Genomic DNA, 23,208 nt, shown 5'->3' with positions numbered 1-23,208 from the left:
TTTGCTGCTGCTGCTATTGTTGTTGTGTGCCTTCAAGGCATTTCTGACTTAAATTAACCCTAAAGCAAACCTATCTTAGGGTTTTCATTGCATGCTTCTTCAGTGGGGGTGGTTAAATGCCAATACTGCAGCCACAACGTTGTGAGTTCAATCCCAGAGGGCTCCAGGTTGACTCAGCCTTCCATCCTTTCTTAGGGGCTCAACAGACAGGCAAAAAGGGGCAGCGAGACGTCTCTTTATGCCCCATAAGCAAGCTGCGGCAACCACATGGCACAGCCTGCTCATGGGGCAAAAAGAAGCCCCCCAAAAGGGCTTCTTTTTGCTTTGCAGAATGGGCACCATTGGCATGCTCGAAAACAGTGTGGTAGGGCTCGGGAGCGTGCGGACGCTCCGCTCTCCTGAGCCCTAAAACTGGCCCTAGGCCAGCACATGGTGCCAGTCTGTATTGGGCCATAGTCAGTAAAATGGGTGCAATTAACTAACACATTGTAAACCACTTAACTCACTATGAAGCAGTACAGAGCTATTGTTATTGCTAAGTGATAACATAGGCAAGCACCAGTTTTCAAAAATCCAACAGATCTAGGCTATGGGTAAAGAACTAGTTGAGAAATATAAATTTGGCTGGCTCTTTAACATGGGCTCTAACTGAACTCATTAATAGCTTAATAATTTAATTCTGACTCCATGTTTGGGGACAATACTTGAAAAGGACTTTTTGAAACATAATCTTTAAAATATGTATATATATACTTTTTGGCTCCACCTGGGCTGCTAGCTGCCCAGGAAAGAGATATGTCTGCAGTAGCAGTGGCAGCACACACTCCTTCCTTTCCATGCTCACCTCTGCTAGTGCCTTCAATTTATGCTTCTCTACTGCCTTGACTTCTCCTGACCCCAACCAAGGGATCCCAAAGCAGCAGTGAAGCACAAGGCAGTAGGGGTGGAGAGCCAGTTGCAGCTGAGGACAGGATGGGGGAAGCAGCTGCTGAGGGACAGCAGCTCCCCACCACCACCGTGTCCAATTCCTGCTTCTCCACTGCCGTGGGCTCTCTCAGCCTTAGCCAAGAAAGACCAAGGCAATGGAGAAGCATGAGGTCAGGATGGGGTGGGGCCAGGGAGCTGGTTCAGCCAAGGATCACTGGCCCATCTCCATCAGGGCTAGCCTCAAGAAGAAGAACCCTCCCTCCATGGCAACTGTCATCTTCTTCCCTGGGAGGGAGTGAAAAGGCTGACCCATCTCCATCAAGGCTAGCCTCTCAACTTTGACCACTGATTACTGATAAATTGATTTTAGAGTACTAATAGGAATTCCTAAATTCAATATTAGTGTTTTATTGATTGTATTAACATTTTGTATTACTGTGTATTACTTTGTATTATTTTATTGCTGTAATCCCTCCTTGATCTTTGGAGAGGTGGGAAATACAAATAAACTCTATTATTATTATTATTATTATTTTATATTTATGTATTTTTATTGCTGTAACCTATCCGGATTCCTTGTGATTGGGTGGCCTATAAATAAATCATTTATTATTATTATTATTATTATTATTATTATTAAGGATGGGATGGAGGAAGTGGCTTCCAGAAGACAGCAGCTCCCCACCACCGTCACCCTTTCCTGCTTCTCCACTCCCTTGGGCTTTTTTAACCTTAGCCTAGAGAGTCCAAATGAGAGGAGAAGCACAAAGTGGAGGTAGTGGTTTGATATTTGCTGATGAAGATGGGGTGGAGGAAGTGGCTGTCAGATGGCAGCAGCTCTCCACTGCTGCTGTCTCTTGTTCCTACTTCTCTGATGCCTTGTGCTTTCTTGACCTTGATCAAGGGAGGCCAAGGCAGCAGAGAAGCAGGGGCAGGGATAAGAGGGAGAGGGAGCTGGTTGCAGCCAAGGATGGGGGTGGGGCAAGTGGCTTCTCGGCAGCAGCAGCTCCATTGCCATCACCTCCCATTCCTGCTTCTCCATTGCCTTTGACTCTCTTGGCCTCAGCCAAGAGAGCCTGAGATGGAGGGAGTGAGGAGTCAGTTGCATCTAAGGATGGAGTGGGCAAAGTGGCTGTTGGGCTGCAGCAGCACCCCACTCATGCCAGCAGCTGCAGTAGGCCAGGCAGCATGAGCACAACATGAAGAGCAGGAGAGGCTGATAGACAGCAAGCACTTCTCCCAGCCTGCTGTCACTTCTTCCACTGTCCTTCCATCTCCTCTCCTCATGATCTCTCCCCACGTTGTCTCCCCTGGAGGGGCTGCTTGGCATGGAGTGACAACATAAGTTACCATGTTGGGGTGACACCAACCCTAGAGCCAATCAATTGCCAACAGTATCTGTTGGTACTAAAGAAAAGTAACTGTCTAGTTCTTCCAACCTTCTGCCCTTAATATAGGGGTGGGCAGGTGGGTGAGTGGAGTATGTATGTGTATAAAGGCTAAAGACGTGTTGGGAAAACATGGGAGTGTTACAAGTGGGAAATGACACTGTCTTGACCGCTCCTCATAACATTCTGGGAACGAGACAATGAGATTGCACAACAAAAACCCTGTCTGGAAACACTCTTTGATTCTGTTCAGTTAATGCTCAGCTATTGTAAAGCTTTGTGGTTTTAGATTATGTTCACAAGATCTTTAGAGGAGAGAATCTATATGAATAAGCCACAAATTTCCTTGCTCTGTCTTCCACAGTCAGGTCATATCAATGTTCTTCCTCATTACTGTTTTAATCCAGTCATAGTGTTAAGAAGTTATTTTCTAGTGTCACTCAAGTTCAGACACTCCATCACTGAAAGAGAACTACTGACTTGCTGGCATACTATGACAATTGCTCTAACTTGGCATCTTTTACTTAGGCAACCAGAAAACAGTATATGCAACTAGTAACTACAATTTAAATGAAATGGCTCAATATTCAGACAATTACTGAAATAATGCTTACAGAAATTAATATGGGCTGCAACACACAGTGGAAAAAAATGGGCAGAAACCACTAGGTGCAGGGAATCTCCTACTGCCAAATTTAAAACCACTACACTGTTGTTACCTGCTGTCAAATCAGTTTTAAATTATGGCAACCCTATCAATAAGAGATCTCCAAGGGCCCCAGACACCAACAGCCCTGCTCAGGTCTTGCAAACTCAAGAGCATACCTGCCTTAATTGATTCAATCCATATGTAATGAAATTTCCTACTCCCTTCCCTTTTACCAAGCAGTGTCCTTTCCAGTGAGACATGTCATCTCATGATGTATTCAAGATACAATAGCCTCTTTAAACCTTTTGGTTTCTAGTAGGAGTTCACATTTAATTTGATATTCATTTCTTTGTTTTTTTTGAAAGTCCATGATATAGTAAAACTCTCCTCCAGCACCACATTTCATATGAGCTGATTTTCTTCATATCAGCTTTCTTCACTGTCCAGTTTTTACAACTGGACAGAAAAATAACAAATACTATGGAATGGATGATCCTGACTTTGGTATTAAATGATATATCTTCACACTTAAAGATCTCTTCTATCTCCTTCATAGCTACCCTCAGTGTCTTCTTCTGCTTTCTTGATTATTTTCTCCATTTTGATTGATGGCTGAGCCAAGCTACAGAAAAACTTTAATAATGTCTAAGTATACATAATCTATTTTTATATAATGTAAAACTTTTGTGCTTATTAGTTTTGTTTCTTACGACTTTTATCACACCAGGTTTTTGTTGTTGTTGTTGTTGTTTTGGGCTCCCCCCCCCCAGTGATCATGTGAATGAAACAAATTGTAACATACCAATTTCAAAATATTCAGTGTCATACTTCCCTTTAATCAGGTGAGAGTGCTGCTTTGACAATCCACTGTCCCTTCCACATCAGCTCCGTAACCTTGCCTTCCATACCTTTTAGCACATGCATGCTTTTGCTGAGGTTGTTTTTACTCCTTTCCTTTTATTTGTCTTAATGTTTATTTTTCTATAATTATGCAAACACAGCAAAAATAAAAACAAAAACAAAAGGCATGGAGTAAAAACAACCTCAGCCTGCTTGGGAATAGCAAGGGGATGTGGGAAAGGAGGAGAATCATGCCCCCTCACACCATGTGACTGCCATCAATCATAAACAGCTGTAAAAGGGACCTATCGCACAATGGGGACTAATGAATAAGACCAATATTAGGCACTTATTGATGGGCTTTCCCTGTCAATGAAAAGGTACATTACAGAATCAAAGGAAATGCAAAGCAGCAACTGAACAGACACAACTTTGTGTGAGAAGTACTGGCCAAATACAGTAACACCGGTTTTTAATTCCAGTTTACTGCCTCGTGTGACTACCCTTCATCTTTAATTAGAAATGGGTAATATAAGAGTGGGATATGGTGTAAAAAGTAATGACTTTGGAACCAGGTGAATAGATGAATAGAAGGGATTGAGAGATATATTTTTACCAAAGCAACCAAATTTCACGGAGGAAGGTTTATCATAGCATTGGCTCATCATCCTTGTTTTCTGGTTATTTGACTTAAATCTTAGAATTTTTTGAGTGCCCATCACTTAAGCCCCCCCCCCCTATTTTTTGCTCATGTTTCTGCCTGTGACCTTCATTTGCTTATCTTTCACATTCTAGATATAATCCTATAATCCCTTCTTGAAGAAGAGACATGAGAGGCACAATGAAAGGCTTTAAGGGATCATTATAATCAAAGTCAAGGAACTCATACAGATGGTACTTTCTGCTTCCTATAAGATCTCCTCGACTCTGGGGCAGAGTGGGAATAATATGGCCCATGGAGTGCATGTGGCTCAGGCTGTTTTGGAGGGCTCCTCAATCTTCCAAACACTATTTTTTAGGAAAGAATAACTAGAACTTTTTAAAACTCAAAATTCCTGACCCCTCTGAGGGGAATATTTTTGCCCTCCTCCCTAGCAGTTTTAAGCCAAGAGAGAATTTTTTGAAACCCAAAGTGACTTCATATTCATTTTCTGCCTTGCAAAAAGGTCTCTCTCTCTCTCTCTCTTTTCAAAAGATGAGCCCAAGGTGGAGCAAAAACATGACAGAATTGCCCCGTTTCCCCTAGGTGTATAAGGGGTAGTTTGTGAGAGAAACTATGTTTAATTACAAAAAATGGGGGTGGAGATAACAGCCATCAGACAGCTGGTGGGAAATGTGTGTATCCCCCCAGATCTGAGATTATTTCCTACCTAGGATCTAGAGACAGCACACAATTTTGCTATAAAATCCAAAACACTTCATCATCCAGTCAAGGAGGGAAGTGAGAAGTACCAAGAAATGGCCTACTTACACGAATTTTGATGATTCTTGTCTTTGTGCCACAATTCTTCTTAAACAGCATCTTCTGAAAAGGAAGAAAAATCCTATGATAAGGGCCATGGTATGCAAGACATAAGTACCACAGTCTCACAAACAGTCTCTAGTGATAAACAATTCTAGAGTGCTAGAAGATGCACTCAAGTCAAGATGTTTAATAAAAATGTAAAAGAACCACCACTTAAGCTCTTTAAGCGAAAGGATGTTGGCTGTACTTAAAATAACAGCATGTCAGGGAACAGTTCAGCAGAATTAGCTGGCGTCATTACTGCACAAAATGGAAAAAACTGCATCAGCTGAACTTCTCCCGGACATGAAATTTTAAGAAGCGCAAATGTTGGCAATCTTAGTTGCAAGTTTCCAGAAATTTTCCCATAAGAGAATGGTAGGCCATAGGAGACCAGTTTCCTCATCCACAGTTAACAGTAGTGGCTGTTACATTTTACAAGAGATTAAGCTACAGGTTGTAATTTTTACATTTGGAGTGGGCAATAGGAGAATTGAAGGATCTTTAGGAAGAGCAGCAATATATTATGTATATCTATATTAACTACGATCATTGCATATACTGTATTACTTACTCCCAGTTCAGTTCCCAAACTGCATCCATGATAGATTTCTTTTACCAGCCACAAAGGAGATTGCACTGTTTAGAGCTATTAAGTTGGAGTGGGGGGTGAAACAAGGTTATATAACAGAGGTGCATAAAGCTTATGCATGATAGAGGAAAAGTGAATAGACAGATTTTCCCTTTTTCTTTTATAAAACTGGAAGCCAGAATTATCTAATGAAACAGAATGGTGGGAGATTCAGGAATGAGCTATGGGCTTTGTTGCCACAAGTTGAAATGCTGGCTACCAATATATGACTTGTGGGGAGGGTAGATAAAGTCATGGAAGATGAGACTATCCATGACTATTAGTCACACTGTCTATACGTTATCTTCAGTTTCAGAGGCACCAGGATTATGAATACAAGTTATAGTGGAGCAACCATGGATAAGAGCTATTGCCCTCATTGTTCTTGGGTCTTTTCACACTACACAATTATAGTGCTATGACTCCATTTTGAGTGTCATGATTCCATTCTATGGAATCCTGGGATTTGCAGTTTAGGGAAGAGCAGAGAGCCAGCATGGTATAGTAGTTTGAGTGTTGGACCATGACTCTAGAGACCAGGATTCAATTCCCAGCTTGGCATGAAACCCATTGGGTGACCATGGGCAAGTCAGGGGAAGGCAATGGCAAACCTCCTCTGTACAAATCCTACCAAGAAAACCCCATGATAGGGATGCCACAACTTGGAAATTACTTGAAGGCACAACACAGACACAGAGTCAGAATTCTCTGACAGAGGGCTTAAGTCCCTCCACAAAGTACAAACCCCAGGTTTCCATTAGTTGTTCCCATGGCAATTAAAGTGGAATATAAATGTATAGTGTGAAAAGGACCCTGGCTGTGGGCTTCCTACTTGTAAGTGGTTGGTCACTGTTAGATGGACTAAACAGGTCTTTGGTCTCATCCAGCACAGCTTTTCTCACATTCTTATGCTCCTCAAATACAGCTTCTCACATAACATAAATCCACTGAAAAAAATCATATATGTTCCTAAATTCATCTTTCAGTTTGCATCTAGTAATCCTTTAACCTAAGATCATCATAATTTCCATTGCATAAAATAATAAAAATAACCTCTTAAAGGCCATCTTGTTATACTTTTTTTTTAATATCCCGCCCTTCCTACGATCAGGGCGGCTTACAGTAAGGTTTAAAACAGCAGCAACAATCCATACAGCAAGGCAGAAAGATTAAAATACAACAGACAATACAAATACAACAATTATTCAAAAATAACAGGTAAAAAGCCCCATAGCCCAACCTCATGGCCACGGAAGAGGAGGGAGGCCCACAGGATTTTTTATTCGGGGAATGCCTGTTGGAACAGGAAGGTCCTTCCTGAATTGGGCCAGGGTGGTAGATGAGCGGAGCTCAGTGGGCAGCGTGTTCCAAAGGGCTGGGGCAGCCGTGGAAAATGTCCTCCGCGTGGTGGAGGCTAACCTCGCCCCAGGCACCTTCAGTAATTGCTGCCCAGATGTTCTGAGGGTGCGAGGCGGAATGTACGGGGAGAGGCGGTCCTTTAGGTATCCTGGGCCCAAGCCATTTAGGGCTTTATAGGTAATAACCAACACCTTATATTGAGCTCGGAAGCGAATGGGCAGCCAATGGAGGTCCTTCAAAACCGGTGTTATATGGCTGGTCCTGGGAGCACCAGTGACCAGCCGGGCTGCCATATTCTGCACCATTTGCAGCTTCCGAGTTTGGTATAAGGGTTGCCCCATGTAGAGTGCATTGCAGAAATCCAGTCTCGAAGTTACCAGAGCATGTACAACAGTTTCTAGGTCCCTCTGGGCCAGGTATGGGCGCAGCTGGCGGAGCAGCCGAAGCTGATAACAGGTGCTCCTGACCGTCGCATTCACCTGAGCAGTCAGATGAAGCGACGAGTCAAGAAGCACCCCCAGACTGCGCACGGAGTCCTTCACAGGGAGCGTGACCCCGTTCAGGACAGGTAGAAACACCGCCATTCCTGGACCAGGAGAACCTATCACTAGTACCTCCGTTTTCTCTGGATTCAATTTGAGTCGGTTTTCCCTCATCCAGCCCATTACTGACTCTAGACAGGCCACGAGAGGAGAGACGCCATCCCCGGTCACTGCATCAGTCGGAGACATAGAGAAAATGATTTGGGTGTCATCAGCGTACTGATAACCCCGTGCCCCATGTCTCCGGATGATCTCTCCCAGCGGTTTCATGTAAATGTTAAATAGCATGGGAGACAGAATGGCTCCTTGAGGGACCCCAGTTTTTAGGGGTCTCTCGTCAGAGCACACGTCTCCCAGCTGACCATCTGGGACCTCCCAGAGAGGTAGGACCGGAACCACTGAAGCGCAGTGCCCCCCGATTCCCACCTCTGCCAGGCGTCCCAGAAGGATACCATGGTCTATGGTATCGAAAGCCGCTGAAATGTCCAAGAGCACCAGCAGGGACACGCTTCATCGACCAGGGCGACCATGGCCGTCTCAACCCCGTAACCCGCCCGGAAGCCAGTTTGAAATGGGTCCAGATAATCCGTTTCATCCAAGACCGCCTGAAGCTGGATCGCAACCGCCCTCTCGATCACCTTTCCCAAAAATGGTAGCAGCGAAACAGGCCGATAATTATTATGTACCAGGGGGTCGAGGGAGGGCTTTTTTAAAATACAGAGGTACCCCGGGTTACGAAATTAATTCGTTCCGCCGCCGCTTTCGTAACCCGAAATACTTCGCAAGCCGAAAAACCCATAGGCGCTAATGGGGAAAAGCCGCGATTTCGTGTGAAATAGCGCCGAAAAGCACCAAAATTTTCTTCGTAACCCGAAATAACCTTCGTAACCCGGAACAGTTATTTCCTATGGGATTTTTTCGTATCCCGGAAATTTCGTAACGTGAGTATTTCGTATCCCGGGGTACCACTGTACTGCCTCCAGTACAGATTTTTCACAAACACAATGTAAAATACTGTTTGAAAACACTGAAATTCTGGACAATGTCAACCACTACCATGTCAGGATGCACAGGGAAGCCATTGAAATCCACAAACATCTGGACAATTTCAACAGGAAAGAGGAAAACCTTGAAGTAAACAAGATTTGGCTACCAGTCCTGAAATGCAGCAAGCTGAAGACTCAACAAATGCAAATGAAAAATCTCCCAGGGTCAGGGGTTTCCCAGCAGACAATGAGCACTAATCCTCTTTTGCAGACCCTCCCACCCTGAGGCCTGCCATTAGCAACAGAACAATACACATGCAAATCACTCCTTGCCTTTCCAGGTCACACAATATATATACCCAATACCTTTCCAGGCAAGCATTCTCTGAAGATGCCAGCCACAGATGCTGGTGAAACGTCAGGAAGAAACTCTTCTAGAACATGGCCACATAGCCTGAAAAACCCACAAAAAACAACAAATACATTTAATGCAGTCAGTGGACTTACGCAAAATTGTGCATCCAGTTTCAATGGCAAGACTTAATACGTTTCTAAAACTACCATGTATATGCAATGGATATGCCTCTCCCCAAAAATGTGGGGATTTTAATTCGACAAGTGCCAATACCTCTAGACTATAACATGGGATTAATTCCTTGGGTTTCTTGGAGACAAGAAAAAGCTACTAAAATAGTTTAAGTCTGTGTTACAGACATGTCTTAAGAACAGATCGACCACAGAAAATTCTGTGTTAATATCTGTAGAAATAGTATCAGGGTTTTTGTACTGATTTCATACTATTTAATACTTATTTATTAATTTTAAACTGCTGTTTCAGCAGTGTTGGCAATTCTTATTATTTTAGGGATTTAGTTTGTAAAGTACTCTGTAGACTAAATTATGAAATGTCTTTAGAAAACACACGCTTGTTTTTCCTTTGCATATTTGTAGTCATACATACTTGAGGCATCAATGATATTTCTTCACATCACAAGACTGGACTATATGCTCAATGGGATTCTAATGCAAACTCTGTACAGATCTGAGTTTCACTCAGCCTTTCTGTCTCCACAAAACAGCCATTTATTGTACATCCTAGAAATCAACACTAGATGTAAACTGATACCCTCACACCTGAGTTTGCAGTATCCCTCTAGGAAGTTAGTCTAACCACAGGAATGGCCATAACATCCAGCCAGATTTCTGTTTCCTCCCCGATTCCCAACATACACACACACACACACACACACACAAACACACTATGTAGCCTGATGAAAGATTCTGTAGAATGCAAAAACTCACTGCTTTTGTGACATTTTGCTGCTCCTAAGAACAGTATTACCCAACTCTGAATTTTGTTTCCACTAATGAACCACACAGAATCAAAGAGTTGGAAAAGACCACAAGGGCCATCCACTCCAATTTTTAATTTGTTTATTTCTAATGTGCCTATGTGTGCATACACACACACACACACACATACAAATGTGAGTGTACTTTGACTGGATGTTTATCTGTGTTATTCATCAGGGATATAACAAGTATCTACTATATAACAATGTGTGTCATATTTTGAAAAACTAAAAAAAAAATTAAAGTGTTCTTTTCTACCACAATGCCTTTTATGTCAATGGTCCATGTGCATATATATAAATGAAATCGCTGAAGTGAGTTCGTTGAAGTCTGTACTATGTGGAAATCATGTAAACCGTCCTTTAACAAATAATCATGTTAAGGCTTCCAAAACCACGGAGGTAAATGATTCTTCAAAGGAGCAGTGCAACGGGACAAGAAGAAAACAAAAGCTTGATAATGGAGAACTATTGAAGTAGTAGAGCCAGCGTGGTGCAGTGGTCTGAGTGTTGAGCTACAACTCTGGAGACCATTGTTCGATTCCCAGCTTGGCCATGAAACTCACTGGGTCACCTTGGGCAAGTCACATGCTCTCAGCCTCATGGGAACACAATGGCAAACCTCCTCTGAACAAACCTTGCCAATAAAACCCCATGACAGGTTCTCCTTAGGATTGCTATAAGTTGGAAATGACTTGAAGGCACACAACAACAAAGTGAAGTAGTAGTAGTAGTAGTATGCAAATCAATGAATTCCTCAAAACGTTGAAAGCTGCAAATCATGGAGTAGGCCAGTTCTTCCCGGGTAGTTAGTTTCATCAAACAGCATAAAATTCCTGTTCAAATGTTCCCCAAATGCCTCTTATATAATGTAACATTTGCAGACAACTAGAATCCATTATTTGTTATATAAAGTATTACCCTTACCCACTGTGTCACTTTTGAAATGTGGTTTCTCCACATCCTTATTACCTTGAAAAGTAACTAATTACACATAACTATGTTGCTTGTAACTCATTAATTTTATTTAAGAGGCATCATGGGCCTAGCATCCAATAGGCGTTAATATTTGAACAGAATATTTTGTATAGTTTTTAATTGGTATGGGTAGTTTGTTTACACTGTTGGGGATATATGTTGTTATAATTGTATCATTTTATGTTGTAAACCGCTATGATCTATGTAGGAATAGCGGTATATAAATAAATTTTTATTATTATTATTATATTATTATAACTAAAATGGTGAAGGGTCTGGAAACCATGTCCCATGAGGAACGACTTAGGGAGCTGGGGATATTTAGCCTGGAGAAGAGAAGCTTAAGGGGTGATATGATAACCCTGTTTAAATACTTGAAGCGATACCATATTGAAGAGGGAGCAAGCTTGCTTTCTGTTGCTCCAGAAACTAGGACCCAGAACAATGGATGCAAGCTCCAGGAAAAGAGATTCCACCTAAACATTAGGAGGAACTTCCTGACAGTAAGGGCTGTTCAACAACGGAACACACTCCCTTGGAGTGTAGTGGAGTCTCCTTCCTTTGAGATCTTTAAACAGAGGCTGGATGGCCATCTGTCAGGGATGCTTTGATTGAGATTTCATGCATGGCAGGGGGTTGGACTGGATGGCCCTTGCAGTCTCTTCCAGCTCTATTATTCTATGAACTTACGCATCAATTCAGCCTCTACTAAACATGTCATCATAAAATCAATGTACTACTTTTATACACAGTCATTTCATTGACATCCCAGTACAACTGTGACACCACTATACTCAAGATCACATCACACTGTCTCAATGTGAAAGCCACTGTTTAGTATCATTCAGCTAAATACTCTGGAACAAACAAGATCCCCCTTAACCATTACAACCCAAATAGGATCAAGATTATTTCCATGGATCAAAGAGAAACTCCACAGCCAGAAACCATCAAGTTGTCAAGAGTTAATATTTCAAACTGCAAGCAATTCAACATTCAGAAACTGTTTTGATTACAAACTAGATGTATGAACACAAGTAACACTGAGCACACAAAATGTCTTCCATCCAGTAATAACCCCAAACAGCACTGCAAAGCTGCTTTATCAGTATGAACTAAATTAATGAGCATTTGGGACATTGCCTGTCACTTTTCCTTGCTATATGAATTTATTGCCTTAGTAGTGCACTCTAAAGCAGGAGAGAACCAACAGTAGGCCAGGGTTGGGAACTATTCAACTCATGGGCCACATATGGACCACCATGGCCTTTCATGCAGCCACCAGAGAGACCATCCCCTGGTGTCCATCTAGCCTATTTGTCCATCTAGACTAATGCAGGCCTAACCTGATGGGTAGTAGCTCTCCAGAGTTCCAGCAAAGGAGATATTGGGGATAAAACCTGGAACCTTCAGCATGCAGAAAATCTGCTCCATCACTGACAACTGCTCCCTCTTCTATTATATATGGATATATTTTAGCATGTTGTACGCCACTTTGATTGCTTGACAAAAAGCGGGATAAAAATAAATATTTCATTTCATTTTATTATTTATTATTATTATTCATCCAATAAGCCTCTCCTCAGATGCATTCAAACACCCTTCTTTTAACTGTTTCCATCACATCCCAACTTCTGACCTGACCTGTAATGTTTCTAAATGTTCACAACTTTGCTCCTGTGCCTTTATAAATAAGTTTGATCTGAACAATAATTCCTACCACCATGCCATATTCCCTACTAATTTTTGCACATTAAGCTACTTTTATGGACACAATAACCTTTTCCCCCTCCTGATACTTGGAAGCCTTCAACCTGTGCTTGGAAATCAGAAACCTACATCAGATAATTCATTCCCATAGCTCCTGACATGAAAAATAATTCTCAGGCAGGATACATTAGTGGAGACAAGTTGCTGTCCGAGCCTGTATTTACAAAAGCCAACTTGGAACATAATTCCCTGGGAATGACTATAAAATAAACTTGGGCTTTGTTCCCAGTGCTGTTGCAAAAGGTGTCATAGGACTGGTATTTATTGGGGAAGCTCAGGGGGGGGGGGAATTAAGTTGCCCCGCTGTCCACAGAGATTTTGAAGAGGAAGAACTTCAAGGGAATTAGATATTCAAGAAAAGAAACTGACAACCTGTTTTCAGGAAGCAGGAAAAAGAGTGAAACACTGGAAGGTAGACTTTATTATTATTATTATTAACCTTTATTTATATAGCGCTGTAAATTTACACAGCACTGTACATACAATCTTTTAGTTAAACGGTTCCTTGCCCTTTATGTGGGTTTCCAAGAAATGTGAGAACTTGAACTATCGAGACACACTTTCAAAGGCATGTTTTAAAATAAAGTATGTGCCTTCAAGTCTCCCAATGACTTATTGCGATCCCATAGATTTCATAGAGTTTGCCATTGCCTTCCTCTAGTATTCCTTAGTAGTCTGTCCTCAAAGTAGTAACCAGAACTGTCTCTACTTAACTTCAGTCCCAATTTTTACAATGCAACACTTGGTCTTACTGTGGACCTGTGTTATGATTGTATCTATGTTCTATGTTTCCATGATTGCTATCCCTGATACTTATGTTTATAACACCACTTTTCAATAAAAACATTTTAATGTATTTAAAAGTTCACCACCAATCCCAGCACTATCATTCTGTGTTTGGTTCTTTATGGAGGACCAAAAAAAAAATCAGATAACCATCCCAATAATCATACCATCCCAAATCATACACAGAGGAATCAAAGGTACAGACAGAAGGAATGAGTGCAGGAAGGATCAAGAACAGTTGCATAGTTGGTTCAGCACAAAGTGCCACTGCTTCAGTTTTGAAAGAAAAGATGTAAGGTAGGGGTAGGTGTGTGTGTGTGTGTGTGTGTGTGTGTGTGTGTGTGTGTGTGTGTACATGGTGCTTCCTATTTGATTGCTGTGGGTCAGATTATCAATGTAAACTGTTCTGTGGCACTAACAGGACAGTGTCTTAGACTTGGTAAGGATATCAAATGGCCTTGAACTGGCCTTCTCTCTCTGCTTCTTCAAGTAGCCATCTGTTAAGTCACACAAAAAATACAGCTGCACTATTTGTGTCAATCACACAAAGCACATTGTTATAACGTGGCTTTGCCAATTCACACAGAAGAACATTGCAGGGCTGGAAAACTGTATATATTGCCATTTCCATGGGCACCCCCACCTAGCTCTCTGCAAAAATCTAGCCAAAGAGAAACACTCAGCCAGAAAACTATCTTCACAAAGAGGCAGCCTGAAACACTTTCTCTGAGTCAGAGGATAAGAGTGAGCAGCTGTGCCTCTACTTCCTTATTTTGGACTCTGTTAAACACTACAAATCATTCCCAATTCATAAGACAAACTGGGGAGGGGAACCCCGATCTTGTTGGATTGTTTGCTTCACTACAGCTGAGCCAATCTCTGAAGCTCATGTCACTTTGGTAGCTGTTTGTCCTTGGTCTTTGTGACTTCACAATGGCAACTGCTAAAAAGAACTTGCTTGCTTGGCTTTCTTCAGAGCAGTCCAGCACTCAGAGCATGGTAGATGTCAGGCAGAAGAGGCCAACTGGCAGATGGCAGGGTCATGCAATGTATGGATCAGATGGAAGGGTCATGCAAGTGACAGCATGAGCAGATGGACAGCATGAGCAGATGGAAGGATCATAATAATAATAAAAAATATTTTTATCCCACCTCTCCATCATGATCGAGGCAGCTTACAATAACAATAATTTCATGTACTACAAATCATGAAAGTGGCAGGATGAGAAGGCAAGTTCACTAGGGGAAACAGGTGGCTTGCTAAGTTGGTGGAGAGTCTGGGAGCCCAAAACTGGTATAGTTCTGTGACCAGAAAAGCTGGCTGATGTTGGCTGGTGGACCTGGCCAAGGCAAGCTGACAGAAGCTTGGTGGATATTAGTGGACTGAAGCCAGGGTATGTCTGTGACTAAAAGGAGAGTAGATGGAGACAGTGCAAGTGATCCTTTATGGATGGTGGGTGGGGTGGGCTTGTGTGTGTGAATGTGAGGCAGAGAATGTGGTTGAGGCCATTCTTGGTGCACAGGTGCATACAGGCTCTGGCAGAGGCCGGAGTCAGGAGCAGGCATGATTGCAGCTAAGCATTCAGAAGGTGGTAGAGGTTGCAATCCAGATGCAGAATGGAAGCTGGTGGATGTTGGCAGGTGGAAGTTTGGGAATAAAGTCTCCAGACAGAAGCTGGTGGATGTGTCTGGGATAAAGCCAGTGGATGTAGCAGATGAATTAGGGAGGACAAGCTTCTTGTGAAGGTGTGATAGCAGGTTGTCTACAGACACATTCATTTTCCTGAAGTAAAGCACTGTTGGGTATTTTCAAATCTACATGTGTGATCTGAGAGAAAACCTATGTACAGCACCACTGAAGTAATATTAATAAAGATAATAAAGAAAACTGAAGTTTATTTATGGTGCTTCTATAACAACTTTCTGAAACCAATAGAAATAAACTTTAAAATGTGTTATTTTGTTTATTCTCTGCTTCAGCAGCTGCCATCTCATCACTCCATGCATGGCTCTTTAGAAAAGGTTGAATCCCTAACTATGGGAAGCAATGGAGGAAATGGAGAACGATACAGATGGGGGAAACTGGGAATCCATATGTGAGTGGGTCATTCAACTCAGCTATCATAAATAATGATTAGTGGTAGGATGCTGTTCCATTTCCTCCTCTATACACATACTCCAGGGACTCATTTAACTCAATGAAACTTTATTTCCTTTGGATATACTGAGGATTGGGTTGTAAATTACAACCAGTCATGGGAATGAATGACTTTCCAAAATCAGTTTACTAAAAAAAAAAAAAAAGATTTTGAGAAGGTGCATGAAAGAAGTAACTGGGACATTCAAGAAAACTACACAAATTAAGGGGCCAAGGATTATTTAGGTGGCAGGATATCTATGGACTGCTGAGAGTGACAGTTATGCACATAGACAAACCAACAACCACACACACATACTTTACTCTTAATTTTGTTTTTGTCATCTCCTAACTCAGATAAACGATACCTCTCCCCTCCCACTCCTCTAGTCAAGGAGGCCATCACCTAGGTGCCTGGTTGAGCTTCCGCCTACACTTAACCTGCATACTTCTAAATGAACTCAGAAGTTCTGTTATTACACATTGCAAGAGCATTGCATACATCAGATTACAAAAGGTCATAGGTTTTCAATGAATGATTGCCAAAAGAAACCAAACCTGACTAGAGCTACAGCTTTGGAACTTTAAGGATTACAGCTTGATAGGTTGAATTTAGAAATTTATTTCTTATATTCAGCCTCTCCAGACGTAGCCAGTTCGCTTTACAGTAGGGATGGGTGACTGCCAATGAAATTGTTCTCCATATCCCCTGGGAAGGCTCTGGAAACATTTCCCCTTTTTAGATTTTCTACATACATACACCCTACATAGGGTTGCCATATCCCAGTTTTGGCCTGGACAAACCCTGACTGGAGGGTCAAAAGAAGGTCTCATCCCAGATGGGCATTTTTGACCCTCCAATCCTGGATTTCAGCTTTGCGCTAGGCCACATTTTGTAAAATGTGCCTGGAACAAGGCAGAAAGCCTCCTTCAGGCCCAGCTCCCCTTCTTCCCCCTCCAGGATGGTCCTCCCCACCCCAGGACTGGAGAAGGTGGTGCCACCTAGCTGGGGCTGAGGCTGCGAGCACAGTGCCGCCTCCTACGGCCCCAACCATCGCAGCCAGCTAGATCTCCCCAGGACTGGAGGAGGTGGCACTCCACTCAGAGCCTCGGCCTCCTCCAGCCTCTGAGATGCCTACGAGGCAGCGCCGTGGTCAGGGCCTGGGCCTCAGCCTCCTCCAGCATTGGGGAGGCCTTGGAAGTGGTGCCATGGTTGGGGCCTTGGCCTTGGCCTCCTCCAACCCCAGAGAGGCCTTGGAGGCGTCGTGCTCGGGGCCTTGGCAGAGGCCCCAGAAGATAAGGTAATAGGGCTTGGGGTGGTGGGTGCTGGGCACTGGGTCTTCTGCTGCCACCTCCACCTCCCTTGCTTCATTTTCAGCATGGCGGATGAGCAGCAGGAGGCCAAGGGCCTGGCAGGTCGCCCTGAGGGCTTGGGGTGGGGCTTAATAGATTTTTATTTATTTATTTGTTCGACCTTTAATTGGGTGTGTCCTCCATTTTTTAATGTCCTACATTTTGTCCAACAAAACACAGATGGAAATATATAGACAAAACCCTATTACATCTCCAGATGTCCCCACATCTACTCTGGTAACACGATTACAGATCCTAATAATGTCACCCACCACTCAAAAGTCTCATTGGTTTGGTGACCTTCTAATGTAAAATATGCCATCGCCTGTCAACTAGCTGTGCCTCTGCAATCTATACAGGGAAAATAGAAAAATCTACATACAAGAGAATAAACAGAGACAAAACTGACATCAGAAATGACAATACACAAAAATCAGTGTGGGAATATTTCTGTTTCCCATGACACTCTGTCGTTGATTTCAAAGTGGCTCCCATAGAATTAACGAATTTCAAGGGAAAATTGGAAAAGAAAAATTAACTGGGATAAATTTACAAATTCCAATCTATTAGCAGTCTATAAACATAGGTAATGGCTTCTAAGCATACTACATATATTAATAGCCTATTTTTATTATAGATGCGAATAACTAAAGATAATTTCTTCTTCAACACAAGATTCTGTCTTCAACATAATTAGTTTCTTGAAAGCCAAATATATTACTTTAACATCTCATAGGCAATTACCAGCCTTGCAGGCTGGCATATAAACTTACAGATGCCAGAATGTTTATACTAAACTAACCCTTTGAAGGTTTATTAGAGGTTTTAACATCTGTCATTTTCTACATACCATTTTCAACTATGTAATACATGTATACCTGTGGCCTGAATACTGTATTCCCTCAATGCATCTGGGACAGCGGAATATAATCCACCAAAGTTCATGCTAACATAGGTCTGTTAGTCTTCAAAATGCCTAGGCTCCCCTTTTTCAATCCCCCATCTAATTATATATATACAGTATGTATATATATATATATATATATATATATATATATATATATATATGAGAAAAAGTATAAAATGAGTATCAACATAGTTTATAGTCAATATTTAAAACGAGGTAATAAGTAAGAATTTTAATGATCTTTTGGATGAAGGAGCTTTACCCTTATCCCAGTCACCAAAGTTGAATGATGCAAAGCAAAGACAAAAATAAGAGAACCAGTTAATCCATTCTAACCATGAGTAACTAATGTTAAAGAGCGAGAGAGAGCACTAATGACAGTCTATGTACGGTATCACATGGAAACAGAGAATAGCTTTCTAATATAATGGCATATGTGCTGAGAGCCAGTGTGGGACAGTGGTTTGAGTGTTGAATTATGACTCTGGAGACCAGGATTCGATTCCCAGCTCAGCCATGAAACCAACTGGGTGACTGTGGGCATATCACATGCTCTCAGCCTCAGAAGATGACAATGGCAAACCTTCTCTGAACAAATTTTGCTAAGAAAACCCCATGACAGGTTCACCTCAGGGTCGCCATAATTCGGAAACAACTTAAAGGCACACAGCAATAAGTGCTGAGCAGCAGGAAGTGAAGGCAGATCCACAAACAATACATTGATATATGACATCAAAGAGGTGGCTGCCCCATCATCACAGAGCACATTAGGCACAATGCTGCAAAATGACAGCTCTCCCTCTTTCTTCCACTCAGGACAGTGGAATCACCAGACAAAGTTTTTCATGAAATGGTTGGACAGGCATTACTCAAGTACCTTCCACTATTTACAGATTTGACTACTCAAGAGGAAAGGAGAAATTTGACAATCTTTGTCAGACAAAGCTCATATGTGCTTTTTTTTTAAAATGAAGTGTAAATGGGTCAGATGGGCCCAAGTATGATCGCTCAGTGTTGTCACCTTCAATCAATCACGTATCTGACTCTGAAGGAACATAATGGAGCAGCCTGCCCGATCCTGCCTCTCCTGAATTTTATCTGTTTTCTCCATCTTACTCTAGAGAGCAACAGGGCAACAGTATGTATGCAAGCAAAATAACATGCTTGAAGCCACATTAACCTGGCTACCCCTCTGTGAGCTTCTGCTGCTGACAGTTCTAAAGCACTGTGCAGTAACTCCCCCTTTTTTCACTGTCATCATCATCACTGCCGTTCCATCCACCTACTTTTTTACCTATAGCTGTGACTCATGTCAGCTTGCGAGAATTAGGATATCTACAGAAAAACACATATAGACAAAAGCATACAAAATTGTAGCTAAAACTATTAAATGGATTAAAAACCATGCAAAACATCTCCATTAAAAGGCATGGGTGAGGGAGTACAGCACACTAATGAAAGACCTTTCTTTATAAATAGTAAATTCCCCTAAAGCCTGATACAATTTACAGAGTCTTGAGCTGTCAGCAGAAGACTAACAAAAGTGGTACCATTCTGGTCTCCCTAGAAAGGGAGTTCCAGAGCCTGGGAGCAGCCACTGAGAAAACCCTCTCCCACATCTCCATCAGACTTTTTTGTGAAGGTGGTGGAGCCAAGAGAAGGGCTTTCCTTGAAGATATCAAAACATAGACAGATTCATATGGAAGGATATGGTCCTTTAGACAACATGCATCCAACCAGGTCCCTTAGTAGATCTTTTTTCAATAGCAAAAAAGCAAGATTAAAAAAAAAACATAGGAAAAAGACAGGCAGGCCGCAAATGGAATAATTAGTTCCTATGAACTTCCATGATTGAGACTGTGGAACTACACAATAAAAAGCCTCATCCCAAAGAACCCTTGAACAACAAAATGTTGCCGCCGTCAGAATGCCAGAGCTAGTGGGAGGAAGGCAGTACAAATTACCGAGAACCAGTGGTGCAGTAGGAAGGCATGTTTGTATCTTTATCAGTAGTTCCTTTGGGTTGTCAACTGTCTTTGACACTGTAAAATCAGTGAATTTTGATGACGACGATGATGATTCATAAAATTTTAAATCCCATGTAAAGATTTCTTTGTTGCTGTTGTTGTGTGCCTTCGTGTCATGTCTGACATATGGCATATGACATCCTTAAGGAGAACCTGTCATGGGGTTTTATTGGCAGGATTTATTCAGAGGAAGTTTGGCATTGCCTTCCCCTGAGACTGAGAGCATGTGAGTTGACCAAGGTCATCCAGTGGGTTTCATGGCCGAGCTGGGAATTGAACCCTGGTCTCCAAAGTCATAGTCCGCACTCAAAAAATCCCACAGGGCAGGCTTGATTCCTTGGAAGTTGGTCCCACAGCTTCCAAATGAAGCAGCCTGACCATGAAAGCAAAGGAGGGAGGTAGTCTTGTCTTTTTCCAGTCAGGCTGGGCTCCAGGCCCTCCCAATTTCCTCCCCCTGCACCAAATGGCTGCCTCTGCCCCTCTCACCCTCTTTCCGTGCTGCCAGGAATGCAAGGGGCATGCCCACTAGGGGGGCCGCCTGGGCAACAGGTCTTCAGAATATCTTCCCCACCACAGAAAATCAGGGAAGGAGGAGATCAGGAAAGGACCCTCCCTTCTTCAGCCTCTCCCTTTCATGCAAAGCCTTGAGATCCCTTCCTACTCAGCACAAAAGCACCAGCCCAGCAAAAAGGTCACAAAGGCCAGAGTCAACTTGGATCTCAAAAGAAGTATCCGTTTGTGTTTAAATTTTGTGTTTAAAATTTTGGAGTTTAAATTTTATTTCCTGGACTTTATGACTCTTTGTCTCCCAGAATCCACATGGCTAGAAAGGAGTGGCCTCTCCCTACATAGATACCCCACCATACCATCTTAACTAAGATCAACATCTTGACAAATGTAGGCCTGTGACTATAGCATCATCTTTTCCCCTCTCCTGTGTGATTTTTAATTCCTTTGCCTGATGAAGAAGCCAGTGCAGCTTCAAAAGCTTGCAACATGTATTTTGTGCATTTTGGTTGGTCTCATAATGGTATCACTGTTCTGTGGATTTTGGCTGTTATTGTACTTCAGTCCAAGCAGTCCATTATTTTTCAGTCTAGTCTAAATTCCACATGCCTGGTGGAATAATTTTCCCATTCCACATACAAAGATATACTGACAGGAGTAAAAGAGACCATCTTCTGTATAGCATTGCATCTTTTATTCCAGCAATGGGTCTCTGTCTTTTAAAAGCAAGCAACACCTTTTTAAGCAAAGAGACAGAAAAAGCCACATGTCTTCACTTTCTGCACATCGTATTGCTAGTTAAAAATACTGAAACCCTGTCACTCACAAGACGGGGCCCTAATTCTGTTTTGTAAACTCAGTATGTCAAGCATAAGACCAATCTTTCTTTGCTTGTTAAAGCAAAATGAAAAAACAGAAACACAGCATCAAGTGACAACTTTTATAGCACATTTTAAAATGGCTCCCACAGGCTTTTATGGTCAGATAAGAGATTAAACGGCTGGTATCTCTACACCTGCTGCTCTAGCAGCTGCACGTAGCACATGGATATCAAGCAACAGAAATGTTGCCAAGTGAGCTGAAAATAGCTTACCTGTTCATCTAAATTGATATTACCTTGGAAGCAGAACAATTTCAATCCATTTAAGGAATGGGGTTTTAAAATCCTATCCACAGCAACTCTATGCTGTAAAAAAAGGCAAGGGCAACTTTAAACTAACCAGAACAAAAGCAGCATTACTGAAGAACTGAAGGAAGCTTTCCAAGAACAGAGTTTGCTTGACCAAAGCAAACACACTACAAGGCAGTCACTCTGAAAGATAACTAAAAATTAACCAAACAACTACTAGATCAAAATGAAACTCCTTGATAGACCTGTCGGCTGCAAGATAGCTGATGTTTTGCAATGGACTTTGCATGCATGTTTGCAAATATGATTAGGGGTGATTCAAGATTTACTGAAACAAATGGATTTGCATCCACTTTTAGCTTTCAAGTGTGCTAAATATAAAACATTACTATTCCGTTGTTTGCTTCTAGTTCACACTTAGTGTCATTTGAATTAAATGGAGATATGCACAGAGAGAGAAAGAGATATGCACTACTTTCCTCTATAGGTAATGGGAAACAGGGCCTATGTATATACAGATGATCTACTATTTTTTATTTAGAGGTGTCCCAACAAGCTCAATGGGACTTACTGGCCAGCTGGTTGTTGGGAGTTGTGAAATGTTTCTTTAAACACTTCAGAAATAAATACTTTCTGACAAAATTGATTATTATTATGATGATCATAAAACCATAGAATCCTAGAGTTGGGCCATTCAGTCCAACCTCTTGCCATGTTGGAATCCACAATCAAAGGTCTCTCTCTCTCTCTCTCTCACACACACACACACACATGTACCGAAGCACTTAACATACTATACACACAACTGGGAAGGCCAATATTATTTATAGTGAGAACATTGCCTATAAATAAGTGAAAACAGACAGCCATTTTCTGATACATATTCCAATTCTCATACTCAAAATGCTTTCACAAGCAACAAGTGAGAAATCTCAGGACTGAGGAGCAATGCATATTATATACTTGAAGTGCTATGATCCCACTTAATGCCATAGTTACATCTGATGGAATGCTGGGGTTTGTAGTCTGTTGAGCCACTAGAGTTCTATGGCTGAAAGTTTTAAATCCCCTTCTCTAAACTGCAAATTCCAGGACTTCACAAAATGGAACCTTGGCAGTTATAGTGGAATGATAGCACTACAAATGCATAGTGTAGATGGCCGTCCCAGAGTGTGCATCACCAGTACACATTGCTGAATATCTTCCCTATGTGTGGGTAGAATCCAGAGACATACTTATGTTAGTCTGGAATATCAGTATGCAAAGGGGTCTTGTAGCACCTTTGAGACTGTGTGAAAGAGGATGTAGCATAAGCATTTGTAGACTAGGTTTCGTTCATCAGATGCATGGTGTGAAATGGTGCCCAGTAAGGATCTTTATAATAAGATTGAATTGGTTCCTGGACACTAGTTTCACTCCATGCATCTGAGGAAGTA

The 23,208-nt window shown here is 41.9% G+C and overlaps 1 protein-coding gene across 1 annotated transcript in view; it reads right to left on the bottom strand.

Moving 5' to 3' along the window:
* Positions 1-23,208, bottom strand: part of LOC121919511 — an 84,979-nt gene that overhangs the window by 24,310 nt on the left and 37,461 nt on the right. The window contains exon 4 of the mRNA XM_042446172.1: positions 5,276-5,329. Coding sequence (XP_042302106.1) covers positions 5,276-5,329 — 54 coding nt within the window. The remainder of the gene's footprint in view (positions 1-5,275; positions 5,330-23,208) is intronic.

This window comes from Sceloporus undulatus, chromosome 1, assembly GCF_019175285.1.
Source record: "Sceloporus undulatus isolate JIND9_A2432 ecotype Alabama chromosome 1, SceUnd_v1.1, whole genome shotgun sequence".
Lineage (NCBI taxonomy): Eukaryota > Metazoa > Chordata > Lepidosauria > Squamata > Phrynosomatidae > Sceloporus > Sceloporus undulatus.
Note: the sequence above shows the minus strand (reverse complement) of the source record. Positions and strands in the feature narration are given on the sequence as shown.